The 18,181-nt window shown below is 43.5% G+C and overlaps 1 protein-coding gene across 3 annotated transcripts in view; it reads right to left on the bottom strand.

Annotated features, from left to right (window-relative positions):
• The window catches only part of PDXDC1 (pyridoxal dependent decarboxylase domain containing 1), a 54,101-nt gene that overhangs the window by 34,024 nt on the left and 1,896 nt on the right, over positions 1–18,181 (bottom strand). Inside the window, exons 1-4 of one of the 3 annotated variants that reach the window (XM_054993009.1) lie at positions 13,498–13,660; positions 2,567–2,640; positions 2,007–2,072; positions 644–727 (exon numbers count right to left, since the gene is read on the bottom strand). In XM_054993009.1, the coding sequence (XP_054848984.1) occupies positions 644–727; positions 2,007–2,072; positions 2,567–2,640 (224 nt within the window). In that variant the 5' untranslated portion in view covers positions 13,498–13,660. Of the gene's footprint in view, positions 1–643; positions 728–2,006; positions 2,073–2,566; positions 2,641–13,396; positions 13,471–13,497; positions 13,661–18,181 lie in introns of those variants that run through there. The other 2 variants (XM_054993010.1, XM_054993008.1) reach the window with 2 other exon arrangements.

Here is an 18,181-nt window from a genome sequence, read left to right on the forward strand (position 1 = left end):
TGCCATCAAGGGCCAAGTGGGAACCCCACCTGTTCAGCCCCAAGCCCTTGCTGGACTGCCTCTCCGCTATCACACATCAAGACCGTTTTGATGCACAACTTAGCATTTTGTTGCGGTTGTAAAAATGATTTTGCTCAGGGCTTTTTTCCAGCTGGAATGCGGTGGAATGCAAATGGCCACATGGCCAGTGGCCCCGCCCCCTGATCTCCAGACAGAGGAAAGTTTAGATTGCCCTCTGTGCCGCGGAGGGCAATCTAAACTTGCCCTCCGCAGGCAAGCACCCCCTGATCTCCCCTCTGTCTGGAGATCAGGGGGTGGGGCCACCAGCCATACGACCATTTTCGCGGAGGGAGATTTAAACTTTAAAATACTCCCCCCTTGTTCCAGTTGACCCAAAGTGACATCATTGGCCCTGGGAGCATGCGTGCACTTTGTGCGCATGCATGTTGTACCAGGGGCACCATCTCCTGCCAGGAGTTTCTGCCTGTGCTGGCAACCCACTGAGTTCAACCACCTCTTTTCCCAGAAAAAAAGCCCTGATTTTGCTAGCCACTTTGTAAAGGTCCGTGAAAGCTGGGACACAAATTATCTAAGTAAGTTAAAAAATGAGAGAGAACATTTTAGCAGAGCACCAAATGCCCACCTGTAAGACTGCATGGATTCCTCCTCCTCATCGCCGTGCATAAGATTCTGAACTAACTGAAGAATGCTCACCATATCTTGCCCACTACAGAAAGAAAAGAAGAAATTAAAAATAAGATTACAGCTCAAATCAAGAGAGTTATCTCTCATACAGATTAAGACGGCATAAAGAGAGGAGACAGATGTTCAAAAAAGGAGCAGAGTCTCAACTTCTAACAATATAAACACATGTATCTGATAACATGCATTTTAAAAAAAGATATATTCATGCACAAACATCTTGCGTTTGTGATCATTTGTAAGCTGCTTTGAGTAACTTGTCTAGAAAAGCAGCATGTCATGAACAATATTCGCCCTGAACAATGAATTATCATGGGTATTATTATGAGGGGCACTGTGGCATCGCGGGCTCAATCCCCAGCCTCTCCAGTTAAAAACACCTGGTGGTAGATGATGTGAAAGACCTCTGCCCAGGTCCTGCTGCCAGTTTGAGCAGACAAGACTGGCAGGCCACAGGTCTGAATCAGTAGAAGGTGGTTTCATGTATTCATACAACTAGTAAAGCAATACAAAAGATTCATAAAACCATTCTAAAGAATTGGGAAGAGAAACTATCCATGGCTGCTTCTTTTCTTCGAGATCACACAAAGCACACAGTCCACTGGAACTGTGCTATTTAAGGAGATATTGGGAGACAGGTGGGCAAGCATGCAGAATGACAGGTGTAGGAAGAGGAGAGTAAGTTGTCTTGCACCAAGGATCAAAGCAGCCACACACCCTCCCATGTTTTTTTTCAAGACTAACAGCAGCCACAGAAGTTCCTGATGACAGCTGGAGTCACAGGGAGGGGGGGCGGTGTTTAAACTTTTCTGCGCTGTGCTGTTTTTCCACCTGAACTGCTCATCCTTTGCCACTGCTACATGTCCTGTAGGGGAAAATATACAGAGCCTCTGCCAGGGGGGCAACAGTGCCTCTGAAGAGCTAGCCGAAGCTGGGAAAATAGCACAGAAAAACAGCATGAAGGTTTTTCCTCCCCTGGCAGTCCCGGTCCAAACTTAGGATTCCAGCCAGTGCTAAATTCCCTTTCCAAAAACACGGGGAACCTGTTTGCAGATCTGCTAGTATCACATTTCATTTGACGTCGAGATCTGGAAACGCGAGGGGATTAAACCTGCGAACAAAGCCTCCATTCCAACCTTAAAGTATCCCGTCCCTTCACACATCCTGAGATCTGACTCTGATTTCCTGTGGCCAAGCCCTCACAGAGGGGCTTTAAAAGATGGAACTAAAACATGGACTCAAACCATTTATTTATTTAAATAAACACCAATGATAAAGCAACGATCTATTAAAAGGATACTCACCTGCCTTGAAGGGGGCCAGGAATATCTTTTCTTGTATACTTCTTTTCATTTTCTTCCTCTGCTTTCCTAATTGGAATATACAATGTTAAGAGTTGTTTGTATTCTGATCTCTTCCTCCTTCCACCATCCCATAATACTGTTGTCCTAGTGCTATACTGTATTCTTTCCCCTGGAAGAATGAATCACAGTTGCTTTCATACATGGGAGAAAATAAAGAGGGACAACTGGGGATTCTGCAGACCCAAGTTTGGGTCTAAATCCCCTTGTAGCATCTGTGTCTGGGAGGTCAGATTTTGCTTGGACTGGCACAGCCAGATCTGGGTGGATCCAAGAGAGGAGATGGTTTTATCTTCATCACAGTTGGGATTGTTCATTTTTAGACACACGTCATTTGTCACAGAAAACTAGTTACAATTAATTATAAATCAGGACGGGAAAACAGAACAAAATACTATTTCTTCCAACCATGGCCTATCTTACTACACCAAGCAGAAAGTTATCTCCAGCAATGGCCATGCAATATTGATGCAGCCTTCTTGTAGGCTATTACTATCCAATACCTCTGATTGTCTTCAAGCATCTTCATGGCCTCATTAAGATTCTTTCCCATTTCTGCTAAGGTAGGGTCAACCATCTGTAATTTTAAATATGAAATATTTGTGTTAGCCTTACAAACTGCCACTCCTTTTTCTACACCAATACCACCCCCAGCATATATTAAGCAGAGCCAACAGCATTAATTACAGCCATGCTTTCAGAAATGTTTCTGAAAAGGTTTGTTCTTAAACTCCAGAGAGGTGCTGTAATTAATGCCAGAACTGAAAGCTTTCCAGGTGCTTAAAATTTTAACATCTGAGGCCCAAGGATGAGGAGTTTTCTCAGCCTTATATGAGGCTAATTCCTGACGATCAGATTCTGGGCCCCAATGAATCTGATGTAATTTTGCAGTCCTGATTCCGAAGCACCCTACATTAAAATAAACGCACTAGCATTCTCGCCACATGATGCATCTGTGAAAAATTTAAACATTTGCTTGAAGATATTGTATAACTTTTAAGGAAGTGTAAAACATGTTAACTTAGTCTTTGGGTGGGTATCATTCAAACAGGATGAGTAACTGGCCTTGCTGGAGAAAGCAGCTGGGAATACTGAAACAAATTCAAGCTGGTAAGTTTTAGTGGTTACACTGCAATCAAAGCAAAATGGTATGTTTTTTAAAAAACATGTCCTAGTCAGTCCCAACAGTACAGTTCTGCTAAAATTAAAACAAAGCAGGTTGTTTGTGAAGGGTAAACATAATTAGTTACTTGAGAATGAATTTGAGTGCAGGCAGGGCTTTTTTTCAGCGGGAACGACGGGGAATGGAGTTCCGGCACCTCTTGAAAATGGTCACATGGCTGGTGGCCCCGCCCTCTGATTTACAGACAGAGGGGAGTTTAGATTACCCTCTGTGCCGCTGGAACAGCACGGAGGGCAATCTAAACTCCCCTTTGTCTGGAGATCAGGGGACGGGGCCACCGACCATGTGACCATTTCGCCAAGGGCAATTTAAACTCTAAAAACCTCCCCCCTTGTTCCAACTAACCCAAAGTGATGTCATTGTGCGGTCCTGAGTTCCACCACTGAGTTCCACCACCTCTTTTCCCAGAAAAAAAAGCCCTGAGTGCAGGCATTTGTAACAAAAGGTGGTGACCATTTCTGGTGGGTCACCAGTTAAAAGCTAGGATTCTTGTAAAGAATGATGAATTAGAGGTACCATTCGAAGGGGCTTTAGAATGTTAAGACCACCTAAGACAATCCTGTCTATTCCAGTGGGCAGTTGCTCTCCAGGGTCTCCGGCAGGGAGGAGCCTTTTCATCACCTGCTCCTTGACATCCTTTTAACTAGAGAAGTCACCGATGAACCTACATTTGCATCTCTTTCTTTGTATCTTGCTTTTCTCCCCAATGGGGGCTCAAAGTGGCTTAGAACACCACCCTTCCCTCTCCTCTATTCTCTCACAACAATCACCCTGAGGTTAAGTTACGGAGAAGTTAAGTTAGGTGGAGAGAATGCCATCTACCCAAGGTTCCACAGGAGAAGTGGGGATTCAAACCTGGCTCTCTCAGAATCCTAGTCTGACACTCTATCCATTAAGTCACACCTGCTCTCAACCTTTTTGCCTATGATGGACCCCCCTTCACTCCCCCCACTCTGAGGCAGATTTTCCTGCCAAAATCTAAGTTTGCCTGCCTTGGCTGAGCTGTCTCAAGTAGCGTATCTCTAGTTGTGGTTTTAAAATTCTTTCTGCGTCCCAGCCTGATAAACAGTTATATTTTTGGCTTTTTAGGCCAGCCCAGAAACTTGATGGGGGGAAAAGCAGAAGCTCCCTTCTTCTGTGTATGAAATGGCACTGGAGGCGGAATAATGTTGAAAAGAAACAGAAACTTTATTGTACAGGCAGGGATGGAATAAGGGCAGTTAGGGAATGAAAGTGCTGAGGTAAAACTTGCTGGAAGAATACTCTTTTTAAGTTTCAGGCAAAAGAGTTTCCTTTAAGCTTAGTTTCTATCTTCTTATTGATGAGTGGTGTTTGGTTCAATACTTTGGTTTCAGTAACAGAGTTTCTTCACAGAGTTCTCTTTTTAAACTTAGGTTTCCAGACGTTAGTTCAACACAGTTCTCCCTTACAACAGACCTGGGGTCCTCCTTAAAGCCAACCCCCCTTTTGACACTGGGCAGGAATTATTCCTCTTCACCTAAGAAGACATAATCTACTTGGCTTGAATGGGAGTCTCAACTTACTACCTACTCACTCTGCCAATAAAACACACCCAGTTCTATCTTGGCTGTGTAAATGGGTTTCAGCTTGTGCTGGCTTTGACACTTTGAATTTCTTCACTCAAAACAAAGGTGTTACAGTTAGGGCAACTGATATCTTTTCCCTCACTGCAGAGGGGTACCTGTCTGACCCTACTTGTCAGACTCTCTCACACACTCAGCTGTCAACTACTCATTCAAAATCCTGTCAGCCCCAACTGTCATCCTGAAGCTGATTCTGACTAGCCACTCAGAGAAAGGGGGGAGCAGCCTATCAATCAAGCTATCATTCCAGGCTGTTATTAGCTCCTTTCCTTCCATCTCTGAGTGCTGCACTGAGGAAACCTTTAAATTGCATTCCATCGTACCTGCAAAGTCTGTGTTTCTCCCAAAAGGCTTCATTCCTAAAAATACTTTTCTGGGAGTAAGGCCCATTGAATAAGACGGGACTTTCTTCTGAGTATACCTGCTTAGGCTTGCTCCCTAAAAGTGGACATGGGCCTGACCCAGCATGCAGTCAGAATAATTTAATGCAGTGGTTGCTATGCCTTCATTGTAGAGAGATCAGATTTAAAGCACACTGGTAGACCATGGGGAGGTTTGCCCAAAAACAAAAGCCCCAAGGAGGACACACAAGACTGCAGCCAGCCCAACCAACTGTGACATTGTTCTCTGAGCACAATCTTATATTTGCATTAGCCCAGTGGGTTTCCACTTCTCAGCATTCTCTGCTGAGGCATCCCTGGCAGGCTGCTTCCTGTCTTTGGGAATACTGTTCTCCAGACATTAGAAAAACCCAAGTCTAAATCTCTTCTAGAAGAAGTACCAAGACCCTAATCATTAAGGAAAGCTTTTGTGGCCAGAAACAAGCCAGAGGATGGTTCCCTCCAATACAAACATCGCAAAGATATTTAATAGTCAACTCAATGGTGATGAATTTGTTCTTCAATGTGAGTAACTGGTCATGCAACTGGTTCTCTTGTATATGCAATGTAATATCCAAGAAGCCTAACTCACAGAAAACACACCTTCAGTGGGTGCGTTACTCTGGGGATTTCTTACTTGGAAGCTGAACATTCTCGCAAGAATGCAAGAAGAGCCCTGCTGGACAGCCAGTGGTCCATCCAGTCCAGAATCTTGTTTAATAGCTATCCTGGAGGGACAAAAGCCAAGGCCTGCCCTTTATGTCTCCTAGTGCTGGTATTCTAACGACAAAGTTTATTATACAGTCAATGGACCTTTCAGTAATTTATTGCCTCTGGAGGTTCCCTTTAGTCATCAGCTCACCAATAGTAACTGATGGATCTCTCCTCCTCCATGAATCATTTTTTTAAAGCCTTTTTAAAAAGCCATGTATGCTAGCAGCTATTATGACATGTTCTGACAGTAAATGATACATTATAATCACCTGCTAAGCAAAGAAGTATTTTATGTTGTCTGTCCTGAACCTATTGCCTATCAACTTCATTTAGGTGGCCCCGAGTTGGTCCTCTCTCTCTTTGCCCCATGCATAATGTAATAAACCTTTCATCACATCCCTCCACACTCCAGTTGCAGAAAAGTCCCAGACTCTTTAGTCTGCTGAGATGAAAAGAACAAAAATGTAGTGGCACCTTAAAAAGCAGCTATTTATTTCAAGATGAGCTTTATTTCAAGACGCCATTAGATTTTTTTTGTTTATTTTGCTACGACAGACTAACACGGCTACCCCCTTTGTAACTGAGATGGATACACCACATGCTCAAACAAAGATACATCCCCCACCCCTCCAGCGGCAGTTCAGTGTCCAAATTGGCTCACAGTACATCCTGATTGCTGCGTGTTCTGAGAATCGGGTAAGGTGATAAGAGAATATACAATATGTAAGAAGTGCTGGACTGCATCACATTGGTGCTATAAGGAAAGGGGGGACAGCCTCACAGAACCTCGCAGTTAAAACTGAATCCACAGTAACAAAGATGCTCGTTTAATTACTGTGCACATCTCAGATTAGCAGGTGGCGTATAGGACTCAAGGCACTGGAAGATGAAACTGCGTTAGCAGAGTTTCCTTAACACAAAGAGAGCAGAGCCAGGTCAGTTAGCACCCGGCTCTCTCCGTCTCAAACACACCCAGCGTACACTCCAAATGTCCCAATTTACCAAAGACCGTCCCGATTTTCTGTACCATGTCCCTGTTAAGTCCCTGTCTCTATATTGCTCCCTTCTTTGCCTTGGGGAGAGAGCTTGTTAAAATACTAGTGCAAGTTTCTTTCATTCTTCAGATTCCATTTCCCAAAGCAGGTCTCTGGAAGATTTAAGGCTGCAGCCCTCCCAAACAAGAGTTACTCCAGTCTAAGCACAACAAAATCAATCGGCTTGAGTCACTCTGCATAGAATTGCGCTGTCAGTTCCAGTGCAGGGAATGGGTGCATCTTGTCCATGCTTAAAGATCCCTATGAACATTAAAGGTCCCCATGAAAGGCACATCCTGGTGGCTCACACTGTGGCTGCTCGACTATATTTGAACGGCTAAAACGAGCTGTTGACAATTAAGTATATTTTCAGCCAAGGCAACAAACACACCCTAGCTGCTTTTAATTGAGCATAGGACAGGCTACTGCAGAGTAAGCCAATATGGGTCAACACTCTGCATACGGCACTAGGTAATGCTGTATGTGGGTGCACGCAGGACAGGAGATATTCGGACAGTGATTGAGTGGGGCGGGGGGAGACAGACAGACATGCAATATTAACAAGCGTGTCCTTATTTTCATCTCTGAAATGTTGCACGGTATGAATCAGCAGCCCGCCAGGCTACAAGGGAGGGCCAGAGAGTGAGGCCCTTTTCACTGGCCCAGCGAGTTATCCCCTCCCCTCCCAGCTGCTCCATATAACTCTGACCAAGTCCAACGCTTGCACTCTGTTTTGAGTCATTTTGGTTGGTCCCAATAAAATGGATTATTTTTTAGATTTTGTTCTAGCCAGTCTACAGCATAAGAGGCTGCTGTCATTTGCTGGCTTTGACCTATTTGCATTTTTTGTTTCTTTGGCTAGGCACCCTGAGGTTTTTTTTCCCCTGCCGCAAAGTCATGTTGAATAAATAAATAAAATGGTTGTGACATATGAACTGGGTAATAAGCCAGCTCGGAGGTAGAACGTCAATGGAAGCAAACGGCTCATTGTTCACATTCCTCACGATACATGCTCAAGAGAGGGTTTTGCTAGGTGTAACATTTGGTATTTTTGATGCAGTCTTCAAAAAACAACAGAAAGAGATCAAACACTGCTAGCATGTCACAGATGCTACAATATACGTCTTTGTGGTGGCAGACGGGAACATTTTTCCTCTAAAGACCTTATGCCTCTGCTTCCAAAATTCTGAAAATGGAGGGTGAAACTCCCTAAACGGTCAAGATAATCCACTCTGAACTCTCTGGGGTTGATAGTGCTTCTCTTACCAGTCTTTATTTTATCACAACCTGCTTTTCTTCCATCTTAGGCTTAAATTCAGCATAATGCACTTTCCTACCCTTACTGAACACTGATTTGTGAATCAGTGTATATTTTTAACTAGCCTTTTCTTCCAAAGAGCTCAGGGCAGCCTATGTGGTTCTTCCATAAGCCCTCTTCTACTTATCCTCCCCATCAGTAGCATTTTAAAGCCCAACAAGATTTCCAAGGTATACAGTTTGGAGCGTCTCTTTGTCAGGTACAACTTTGACTCTCAAAAGCTTATACCCTGGAAATCTTGTTGGTTTTTAAAGTGCCACTGGACACAAATCTTGCTCTTCTACTGCCGATTAACGTGGCTACCTACTTGAAACTAAAATTAAGGTAGGTGAGAGTAAAAAAAGAGAGGAAGGGAGAGAGGGAGACTGGTTCAAGGGCTCCCAGTTTTACAGCACAGCGGGGATTTGAACCTGGGCTTCACACGAGCCATTCTGAAAACACGGCGGCGGCACCAAGTCCTGTTTCCAGTCTAACTGTCCAACATCAGCTGGGCCCTCTGCTAATGATCAAAACTAACATTTTAGCATCTAATTTTTTTTAATGTAAAGATTTCTCTGTTGTTGTGGCTCAGCTGTGGAAATTGCACCCCCATATCTATTTGTTCATACCAAACAAAAGCAGCTGGGTTTTCTGAGGCTCTCTGTTAGTTATTACATTTTTTATATTTGGGGCCTTTTTTGGTTTGTAGTTGATCCGCCTGTTCCTATCCCGACTGACTTTCTTGTCTGCTGTACTCATTCTGTTTATATCGCTCGTCCATTGGAGGACCAGTTTCTCCACCAAGCAGGTGCTTGGGGTGCCAGCACTGTGGATGTCAATGGGAATTGCCTCCAAGGACTCCACGCTGACAGGCAGGACTGAACCGAGACAGCCTGCTCCTGGCCACCAGCAGAGCAGGAGGACACAACCAGCCTGCCTTGCTTGGGGGGACAAAATACCTTGAACTGGCCCAGCTCCGTCCGTATTACAATCTGTTTCTTTGATTTGGTTTTTGTCTAGGATGCTTTCTTTCTCTAATTTCACAGGGGTAGCTGCGTTGGTCTGCAGCAGCAGAGAAAGATTTGAGTTCAGTGGCACCTTAACAACCAAAAAGATTTCCAGGGTGTAAGCTTTTGAGAGCCAAAGCTCTGGTACTTAACAAAGGGAGCTTTGACTCTTGAAAGCCTATACCCTGGAAATCTTGTTGGTCTTTAAGGTACTACTGCACTCGAATCTTGCTCTTCTTTTTCAAACTGGTTATAAAGAATCAAATAAGGGACAGCGCATGGCTTTAGGACAGGTCTTTATACTATTAATTACTGCGTAACACTTAACTGTTGTGACTTTTGCATAAAGAACATCATGCTGGTAGTATGGGTTAGAAAGATTTTACATAAGCATGCATGTGACAAGCGGGCGCTTGAACAACACACAGGCGTCACGCAGGAATGTTTATCTCTGATCCAGTATTGCCTTGGGATCTGCAGAGGGTACATTCGATGGCAATGATTGACTTGTTGCTATGCAATATATGACAGAGCCCCTTGTGAGAAGATGCTCAAAACAATACCATCTTATGCCTATCAGAGTCCACTGGCAAAAGCAGCCACAAGAAACTCCAAGATGATGCAGTCCCATAAGCTGCCCTGCCTCATCCCTGCAGCGTCCTATTTTCACCTCTCGTTAAAGCTTCTGGAATTTCTTGGGGGAGAACGTAAGAAACGAGCCACCTTCTTCTCACCCATTGAATCCACAGGATCCAGTCGCTTTAGCGCTCTTTCCCGGATGCCCAGAATGCCATTAATAGGATAGGGTTACAAAGCAGGTGGTTGCCAATCAGGCCAAACCGGTTTTCCTTTCAACACAGGGCTGCTTTGCCTATTACAAAAACTCTACACAGAAATTGCCCAAGCTGGAGATACGTCATTCTAGACATTCACTGTACACATGTATGTTTTCCAGGGTCCAGCAAAAAGCTGCAAATGGGCTGGGTATGCAGCACAAAATATACGTGAGCCACCATCACAACCCTCATACGCACCCGTGGCTGTCTCCAGAATACGCTGCAATGCATGAAGCAGGCCTCAACCACAGGGAAACCGGCAATTTAATTGATTTAAACTAATGTAGACCGTGACCACCCAAGAAATGGCTGCAACCGCGCAGCAACCCAAGATAGCCAATTCCTACTCCATAATGAGAATGGCTGCAAAGAGAATGCAAAACGGCCGCACTGTGCCTGGCTTCATTATGGTTTAGCAGTTTCATCCCTTGCAGCTGGTTGGCAAAAGGTGAATTTGAAGGCGTTTGCTTCCTACTTGGGTGGCAAACTCAGCCTATCTAACCTAAAATAAGCCAAGCTCTGAAACATGAGTACTCATGGGCTTAGACTGGAGTAACTCTCCTTAAGATTGCACTGTGGATCTACCAAGAGCTATTCAAGACGGCCACCTTCCATCCGCAGTTATTTGTCCCTTCCTAACGTATTCAGTACATCAAAAAAATCAGCAAGGAAAACTTTTACTTGTATTTCTTGGTCAAGTGAACTCACACACTGAATTGCGAGAACACAAGTGATGTAAATTTCACTTAACTGTTTAAACTACCAACAATTTTATTGTCTAATCCAGTGACACTCATCTTTGACATGCCACCTGAGGCTCTTCTGGGCACTGTACCCCAATGTGGCACCCAGCCCATGTTTTAGGAAAGCGGGCAAGGCCATTGCATCACGTGGCTTATGGTTGGCAGGTGGTTTGCGCCTTGAAACGGCCACTGGTGGAGGGTCTAGAGGACGGGTAAGCTGAGAGCCTTCCTAAACGACAGGTCGTGCCATGGATGGAAATAAAGGGCCCGTCCTCTCCAACAAACCCCTGCCCTTCTCTGCAGCCTTTGTGCTCCCATCTCAGCATTTGGGCAGCTGCCAGGAAGAGAGCAAGCTGGCCACAGAGAAGAACGACCACCACGACCACCACCCAGGAAAAGAGCAAGTTGGCCACAGTGCGGTAGTGGTGGTTTTACTCCTCTTTCTCCACAACCAACTTGTTTTCGTACCGGTCCCTTGGCACCCACTCATCCTACTCTGCCTCATGCTGAAGAAACAGTGGGAAGGGCACAGAGGGAAGTTCTTTCTCTCACTCCAGATAGACAAGGGTAAGGTTCAGCAGCATTGAGGAGAGACAACCATCTCTTATATTACTGCATGCATGTCTTTGGTAGGGTTGTGCACAGGGCTCACAGGAGTCACGTGGCTCTTGTAGTTTATGGTAATTGCAAATGTTGAACTCCCTGAGCTGCAGAAGGAGTACCACTGGTTTAAACATTAACAAGTTCACAGTCTATCCGGTGGAGGAAAGTGCTGTCAATTCACAGCCGACCCTGTGGGATTTTCAAGGCAAGAGACTCACAGAAGTGGTTTGCCGTTGCCTGCCTCTGTATAGCAACCCTGGACTTCCTTGCTGGTCTCCCATCCAAGAACCAATCAGGGCTGACCCTTCTTAGCTTCCAAAATCTGATGACATAGGGCTAGCCTGAGCCACCCAGGTCAAAGCTACAATCCATCTAACCCAGATACATATTTTTATATATTATTATATTATTATATGTTATTATATTATTATATTTGTTGAGAAAAATTAACATTATTAACATGCCCTCGTGTCAAGGTTGCGTGCCTCTGGAAGGCACAGGTAACTACTGCAGTCATCCGTTTATTGCAGTTAGTAACCATTACATCTACTTATAAACATAAAAGAATATGATACTTGAAGTACACAGCTTTGGTATAAAAATCATTATATAAAACCTTAAAAAATTAAGTACAAAAATTTGGACTTTCAACATTACACAGGTAACTATTTACCCATTTTCCAAACCTTTGAAAACATTTCAACGTTCACAGCATGTTGAAATGCACAAACACAAAAAATCAGCCACACTGGTCCAAAGCAAAGCCCCAACACAAAAGCCACGCACTACCTTTTATTGGGAACAACACAAACAACAGGAAACCAGCATTCAAGCTTATGGGTCCCCCGGAAATATCCATCACACTGGATGTTTAAAAAAAGACAAAAGCGGGGAGGGGTGGGGGGGAGATGTGGCGGACTTAATCTTAAGGCTTCTTCTATGCCTCCTGCACAGATTTGAAGGGATAAAGCAGTGGTAGGAAAAGCCGCTACTGAGTTGACAGCAGAGAACTGACAGCCCCCAAACCAAAATATAAGAACCTCAAAGCTTGGTCAGATATCATTTTAACAGCACAAGAATCAGCCAGGTCCCTTAAAAGGCTGAGAGCAGAGGAAAAACATGGCATTCTTTATATTATCAAAAGTGGGGGTTAATATAGATAACGCATTAGATTGTCAGCTAAACTGGGTAGTTTACAGAAAAAGAGTACCAGTCCGACTTCTCACAAAACACGCACGCACAAAAGTCAACCAAATCAAAAACTTACCCGTCCTAACTGGTTTCAGTGCTATTGACAAATCCACATATTTACATTCCTGTTTTTACTTCCTTGCCACACAGAATAATTGCACTAAAGACCCATCCTCAGATGTTTTCAGCCAAAACAACCAGGATGTTGTGATGATAACACAAGTAACAAAAAGAGTCAGAAGCCACAGTTATGGCATGACATGCAGGAAGATTTTTGTGGCAAAGAAATGTCTTAAAAAACAATTGAGTTGTTCTTAATGCACCAAGTTATGTATTTTACATATCACAGAGAAATCATCTTTTAGTAGGATAGGAGAAAATGCCATAAACAGCTTAATCCATGTGCTCCAGGGAATAGTTTGGGCTGTTCATTACTATTAATATCTCTACCACTGCAAAGTCCACATGCAAGCAGGGAGGTTACCACCAGTCACAGTACTTACAGTTAACATAAACCTGCAAATTTAATATTATTTCTTACCAGTGTCCCAAAATTTATACACAGTTAAGTAAGATTCAGACAACATTGTCTTCTACATATCACTGCCTGTAACAGCCAAGCAGTATGTCAGTGCATGCAAAGATCCATGGCCAAAAAGGTCACCAAGCAGGATAACTAAAGGAAGACACAACTGAGACATTCCAAGAGCGCTTGCTAGTTAGCACCTCCTCTGTACTCACCTGCCAGGCAGGTTCTACAGATCCACCAGGCAAAGAGCTCTCTGGGCACAGCACCCTGAAGGTTCTGGCCCCAGCATTGTCCTCATCTTTGTCATACTTACCAGCCCCAGGGCTTCATAGCTGAGGCCCCTGCAGGCCTCCAGGCCTGAGTTTCCCCTCCCCTACTGAGTTCTCAAGAGAGCAACGAGAAGAGGAGTACTTTAGGAATCTCATCAGCCAGGAGGGGCACATGCAGTGGCAAGAGAGATGAAACTGCACGAATCCCACGTAACTTTGGACTCTGCAAACGGAAAAGCTGTATGCTTTTTCTCCCCTGTAATTTTTATAGTGGCTTGTTAATGTTCTACCAAAGAAGAAAAGGAAGTAGGCTCATATCTTCAAAAACTTTTATTGCAGATTTGACTGATCAATTAGAATCCACATGACTAATTGACTAAGGTTTTAATTAACCTTGATCATATATCATGCCATCTTTTCAAAAAGACAATTATGTATCACAATATAAACTTATACCCAGCTGTATGGGAATGGGTGGGACTGCGAGTTGTGCAGCAGGAGAACTGATATGGTAGAAAAGATGTATCACTGCAGATCACAGGTAGTGACTGCCTGACCTGAATGTCCTTTACCTTGCAAGGAGAAAACTAGCATAGCAAGGAATGAAGGTCTGCTTGCTGTGTTGGTGTTCTATTTTTAAGGAGCATTTAAGACAGCATCCCAAAATATGATCATCCTCTTGAGGTCTGAAGATACAGAGCCTGTTCTACCATCTTACTGCCCAGCATATAGGAACCAAAAGAATTGTCTTTTGGTATGAGAAAAAGCTCGCAATTCACTGCTCTGTACTTTGTTGGCTTTTTAGAAGGAATCATAACGTGTATCTGAAGAACAACAACTTAAATGGAGCCTTATACGCAGCTTTGTTTGCAATTTTGTCTTCTGAATGTTTGAGGGAGTTGTATTTGAATCATTTTTCTATTGTTATTTATTCAACTTTGTATGCTTTTACGTGCCTTACACGATTTAATGCACTGTTAAAATAGTAATAATTGATACTGTTACTTTCTATTGCATATATTACTTGAATATATTTATCATTTTTTATCAGGGGCTTCAAGGTGGTTTTATTGTACCATTTTTTAACCTGAATGTTACGCCCTTTTGAACTTTGGTTTTGTCCATTTGTCTGAAAGGTTTCCTCTTTTTTCCCTAGTTCCCTGCCTTATCCCACATTCTCACAAACATCAATTTAAAAGAAAAAAAACTTAACTCCCCAAATGTCCATTTTTAAAAAGCTTTTACTGCTTAAGGAACTAAATAAATGTATCAGCCTCAGTTCTTGCCACTGAGAGACCAAGGTCAAGGAAGCATGTAACTAGTTATAGGAGGAGGATGTGGACTCAGGTTCCTTAAAGAACACACCAGAGTGTGTGTGGGGGGAGGTGGCAGCTCAAACAAACAAAAAATAAAAGAATAAAAGTATATAACTGGGAGCAAACTCACAGGCCATAAAATGTGACAGTAGAACTTAAGTGTGGCATCTGCTTAACTGCTTAACTGCAGCGTCTAAGAATAGCTCACCTACATGCAGTCGCACAATCCCGGGTGAAAAATATTACCCAGAGAGAACAAGAACAGCCGACCGAACCAGCATAATTATCCCTCCCAATTCCCTCGTGATCTGTAGGATAAGCCTCGGCTAGGATTCAACAGCTGCTCCTCTTTTAGCACCATGTCAGGCTATCCAGAGCTGATCCTGATACAATCTTTAAAAATATTTAATAATACTTCTGCCTCTTTCTTACATGGGGCCAGGGCTTTTTTTCCAGTAGGAACATGGGGGAACGGAGTTCCGGAACCTCTCGAAAATGGTCACATGGCCGGTGGCCCCGCCCCCTGATCTCCAGACAGAGGGGAGCTTAGATTGCGCTGCTGAGCGGCGTGGAGGGCAATCTCAACTCCCCTCTGTCTGGAGATCAGGGGATGGGGCCACCGGCCATGTGACCATTTTCTCCAAGGGCAACCCCTCGGAGTTCCACCACCTCTTTTCCCAGAAAAAAAGCCCTGCATGGGGCTACTGATGTCTCCCATCCAGGGGGCCAAATCAGACCTCCATCTAAAAATCCTGAGCTGCAATATTAGAGGCTTCTAGCAGGGCAATCCTAAACAGTGTTACTACAGTCTAAACCCACTGAAATCAATGGGCTTAGACTGGAGTAACAGTTCTTAGGATTGCAGTGTAAATCTCTGGGCAGCTGAAATGGATTGTCTATCTGCATTGTTATCGGATTCTGTTATCCTAGTCCTACTGCACGGTTAACTGGAAATCTCTGCTGTCGGCTTGTTTTGTATTCTGTAACCCGTCTTGAGTCACAGTGAGAAAGGTGGGCTATAAATGAATAAATAAAAATAAATAAAAGGATTTCTGAATTATCATTCAAATGTACATATTTCAAGGCCACGGTCATAAATGAACAAAATATAACACAAAGCAAAAATGTTTGATTAATTCTGAAAGCAAAGGCTGTCCTTTTGGGGGGAGGGGGGGGAACCTTCACACATATTTTCCGAAGAACAAGAATGGGACAATATTTTTAAAAACCTACTGATTCACATCATGAGTTTATAAACTCTTGTTACTCTGTGGTCACTCTCTAGGTAGCTTCTATTTCCTCTTCGGCTTCAGATTCTGTGAATAAAGTTCACTTTATTTCTAGAAATGGATGACACCTTAGAGCTTAAAAAATAGTAAAATTCCTAACAAGTGTGGGAGAGGCCAGAGAAGCAAGAGAAGAAACAGTCTGGCTTATCTTTGGCTGCAGAACCATCTTGACCTCTTTGTTTGTGAAGACGTCTTTTCGTCACTTTAATTTCTCAGCAGCAAAAGGGCATTTGGTCAAGCCTCAGAACAAATCCCTTTCTTGCCCTTTCTGACCTTAAGAGGATGTAGGTGTTTGTCCACTGCTAACTGTCTACTGCCCGATCCTCTAAAACAACAGGTGAAGTGGTAAACCCGTTTCTCCACTATTCCACTTCGGATGACAGGTGGAGGTTCACCTGATACAATCTTCCTACCAAAAAAAAAAAGATTTCCTGTTCATAGAAAGTTAGCAAGTTCGAGAGAATGGTTATCTAGAGCCTCCTTTTTCCAGATTTATAGTCCCTTCCTAGAAGCAGTGTGGCACTCTTCTAAGCTCATTAATGGACCATAGAAGGGCATAGCTCTGTTTAGGATTGCAGTGTTGGTTTTCTACTGGTAGGATCCCCCCCCCATCATTTTGAAGAACTTTCAGTAATAGGAGCTCCTCCTTGCAGTACAGTTGAGAACAGCTTTACTACTTTGATAACTATCTGACAGATCCAGGTCAACAGCAGAACAATACTCCTGTCCTATACCAGCACTGCCACTAAATTGTGAAATGCTTTGTAGAGAAGCATCTTCAGTGTATTATAATCATGCACGCTCCTTGGCTTTGAAAGAACAATAAAATTCACATACACCTTTAAGCATTCCCCTTCCCCCTTCCCACCCACCCAAGTTCAGAACATTATTTTGAACAAATTAAAAGTCTGCAGGGATAGATGCTTAAAGGGAAAAAGAAAAGATGAAGAGAACCCTAATTCTTGGAGCTAAGTATTATTTCAATAAAATTATGGCACAAAAGAAGTTGATCTACAATGTGCATCTATCATGTAATCTCACCCATCTGAACTCTATCCCCACCAGTGTTATTTCTAGGCTGCATAACAGAGCATGAGAAGCCACTTTATACCCATGCAAATTTGTTATTGATCCATCTTTCCTAGTGCTATCTACTCTGTCTGACTGTAGTTCTTCAAGGCCAGGAGCAGGGATCTATTTGCCTTTCCATAGTAAATGCTTAAGGTGGGTACGTTTCTCTCTTTCCCCCCATTTTATCCCGTTAAGGGAGAGTGACTAGCTCAATGAGCAGGGGATTCAGCAATCTGACACCCTGATCACTAAATTATACTAATTCTAATTGGCACTCTGAGGCCTTTCCTAGTCCTGCTACTAGAGATTCTCAGAGCTGGAAATGCCAGAGATTTTGGATCTAGCCTTCTAAGCTGCTGAACACTGGCCCTTCCCCAGATGAGGTTTCCAAATGAGTCAGATCCATCTCACTCAGTTTAGTTTATTCTGATGGGCAGTGGCTCTCCAAGATCCCCGCCCCCCCCTGTGGTGTTTCTCACTGGAAAGGTCAGCAACAGAATCTCCATGCCCAAAAAAATGCACCCTACCTGATGAGTATAAACAGAATTTTATGATATGAACAGAATTTTATTTATTTACTTCCTTTATACTCTGCTTTTCTCTCCAATGGGGACTCAAAGCAGCTTTCATCAGTCCTGTTCTCCATTTTGTCCTCACAAAGACCCTGTGAGGTAGGCCAGACTGAGACTGTGCAACTCACCCATGGTCACCTAGCAAGCTTCCATGGCAGACTGGGGATTCGAACCTGCATCTTACAGATCTTAGTCCAACACTTTAATCACTACATTGTACAGAAGAAGTTGCCTAATAGAGTCAGACCCTTGGTTTTTGTCTTTTTTGACTGGCAGTGTCTCTCCAAGACCCCCACCCCCACTATGTATTTTTTGCTGTAGATACCACAGATATCAGTCTAGCTAAATGGAAGTTCTACATTCAGGAGCAGCACATCTCTGAATACTGGTTACAAGGGAAGAAGCAATAATACAGGACAAGTTGCTTATGAGGTGTGTATCACAGAGTAAGCTACTCTGAGGAATCAGGAGACAGGTCTA

The sequence above is a fragment of the Eublepharis macularius genome, chromosome 12 (genome assembly GCF_028583425.1).
Source record: "Eublepharis macularius isolate TG4126 chromosome 12, MPM_Emac_v1.0, whole genome shotgun sequence".
In the NCBI taxonomy this organism is placed as follows: Eukaryota; Metazoa; Chordata; class Lepidosauria; order Squamata; family Eublepharidae; genus Eublepharis; species Eublepharis macularius.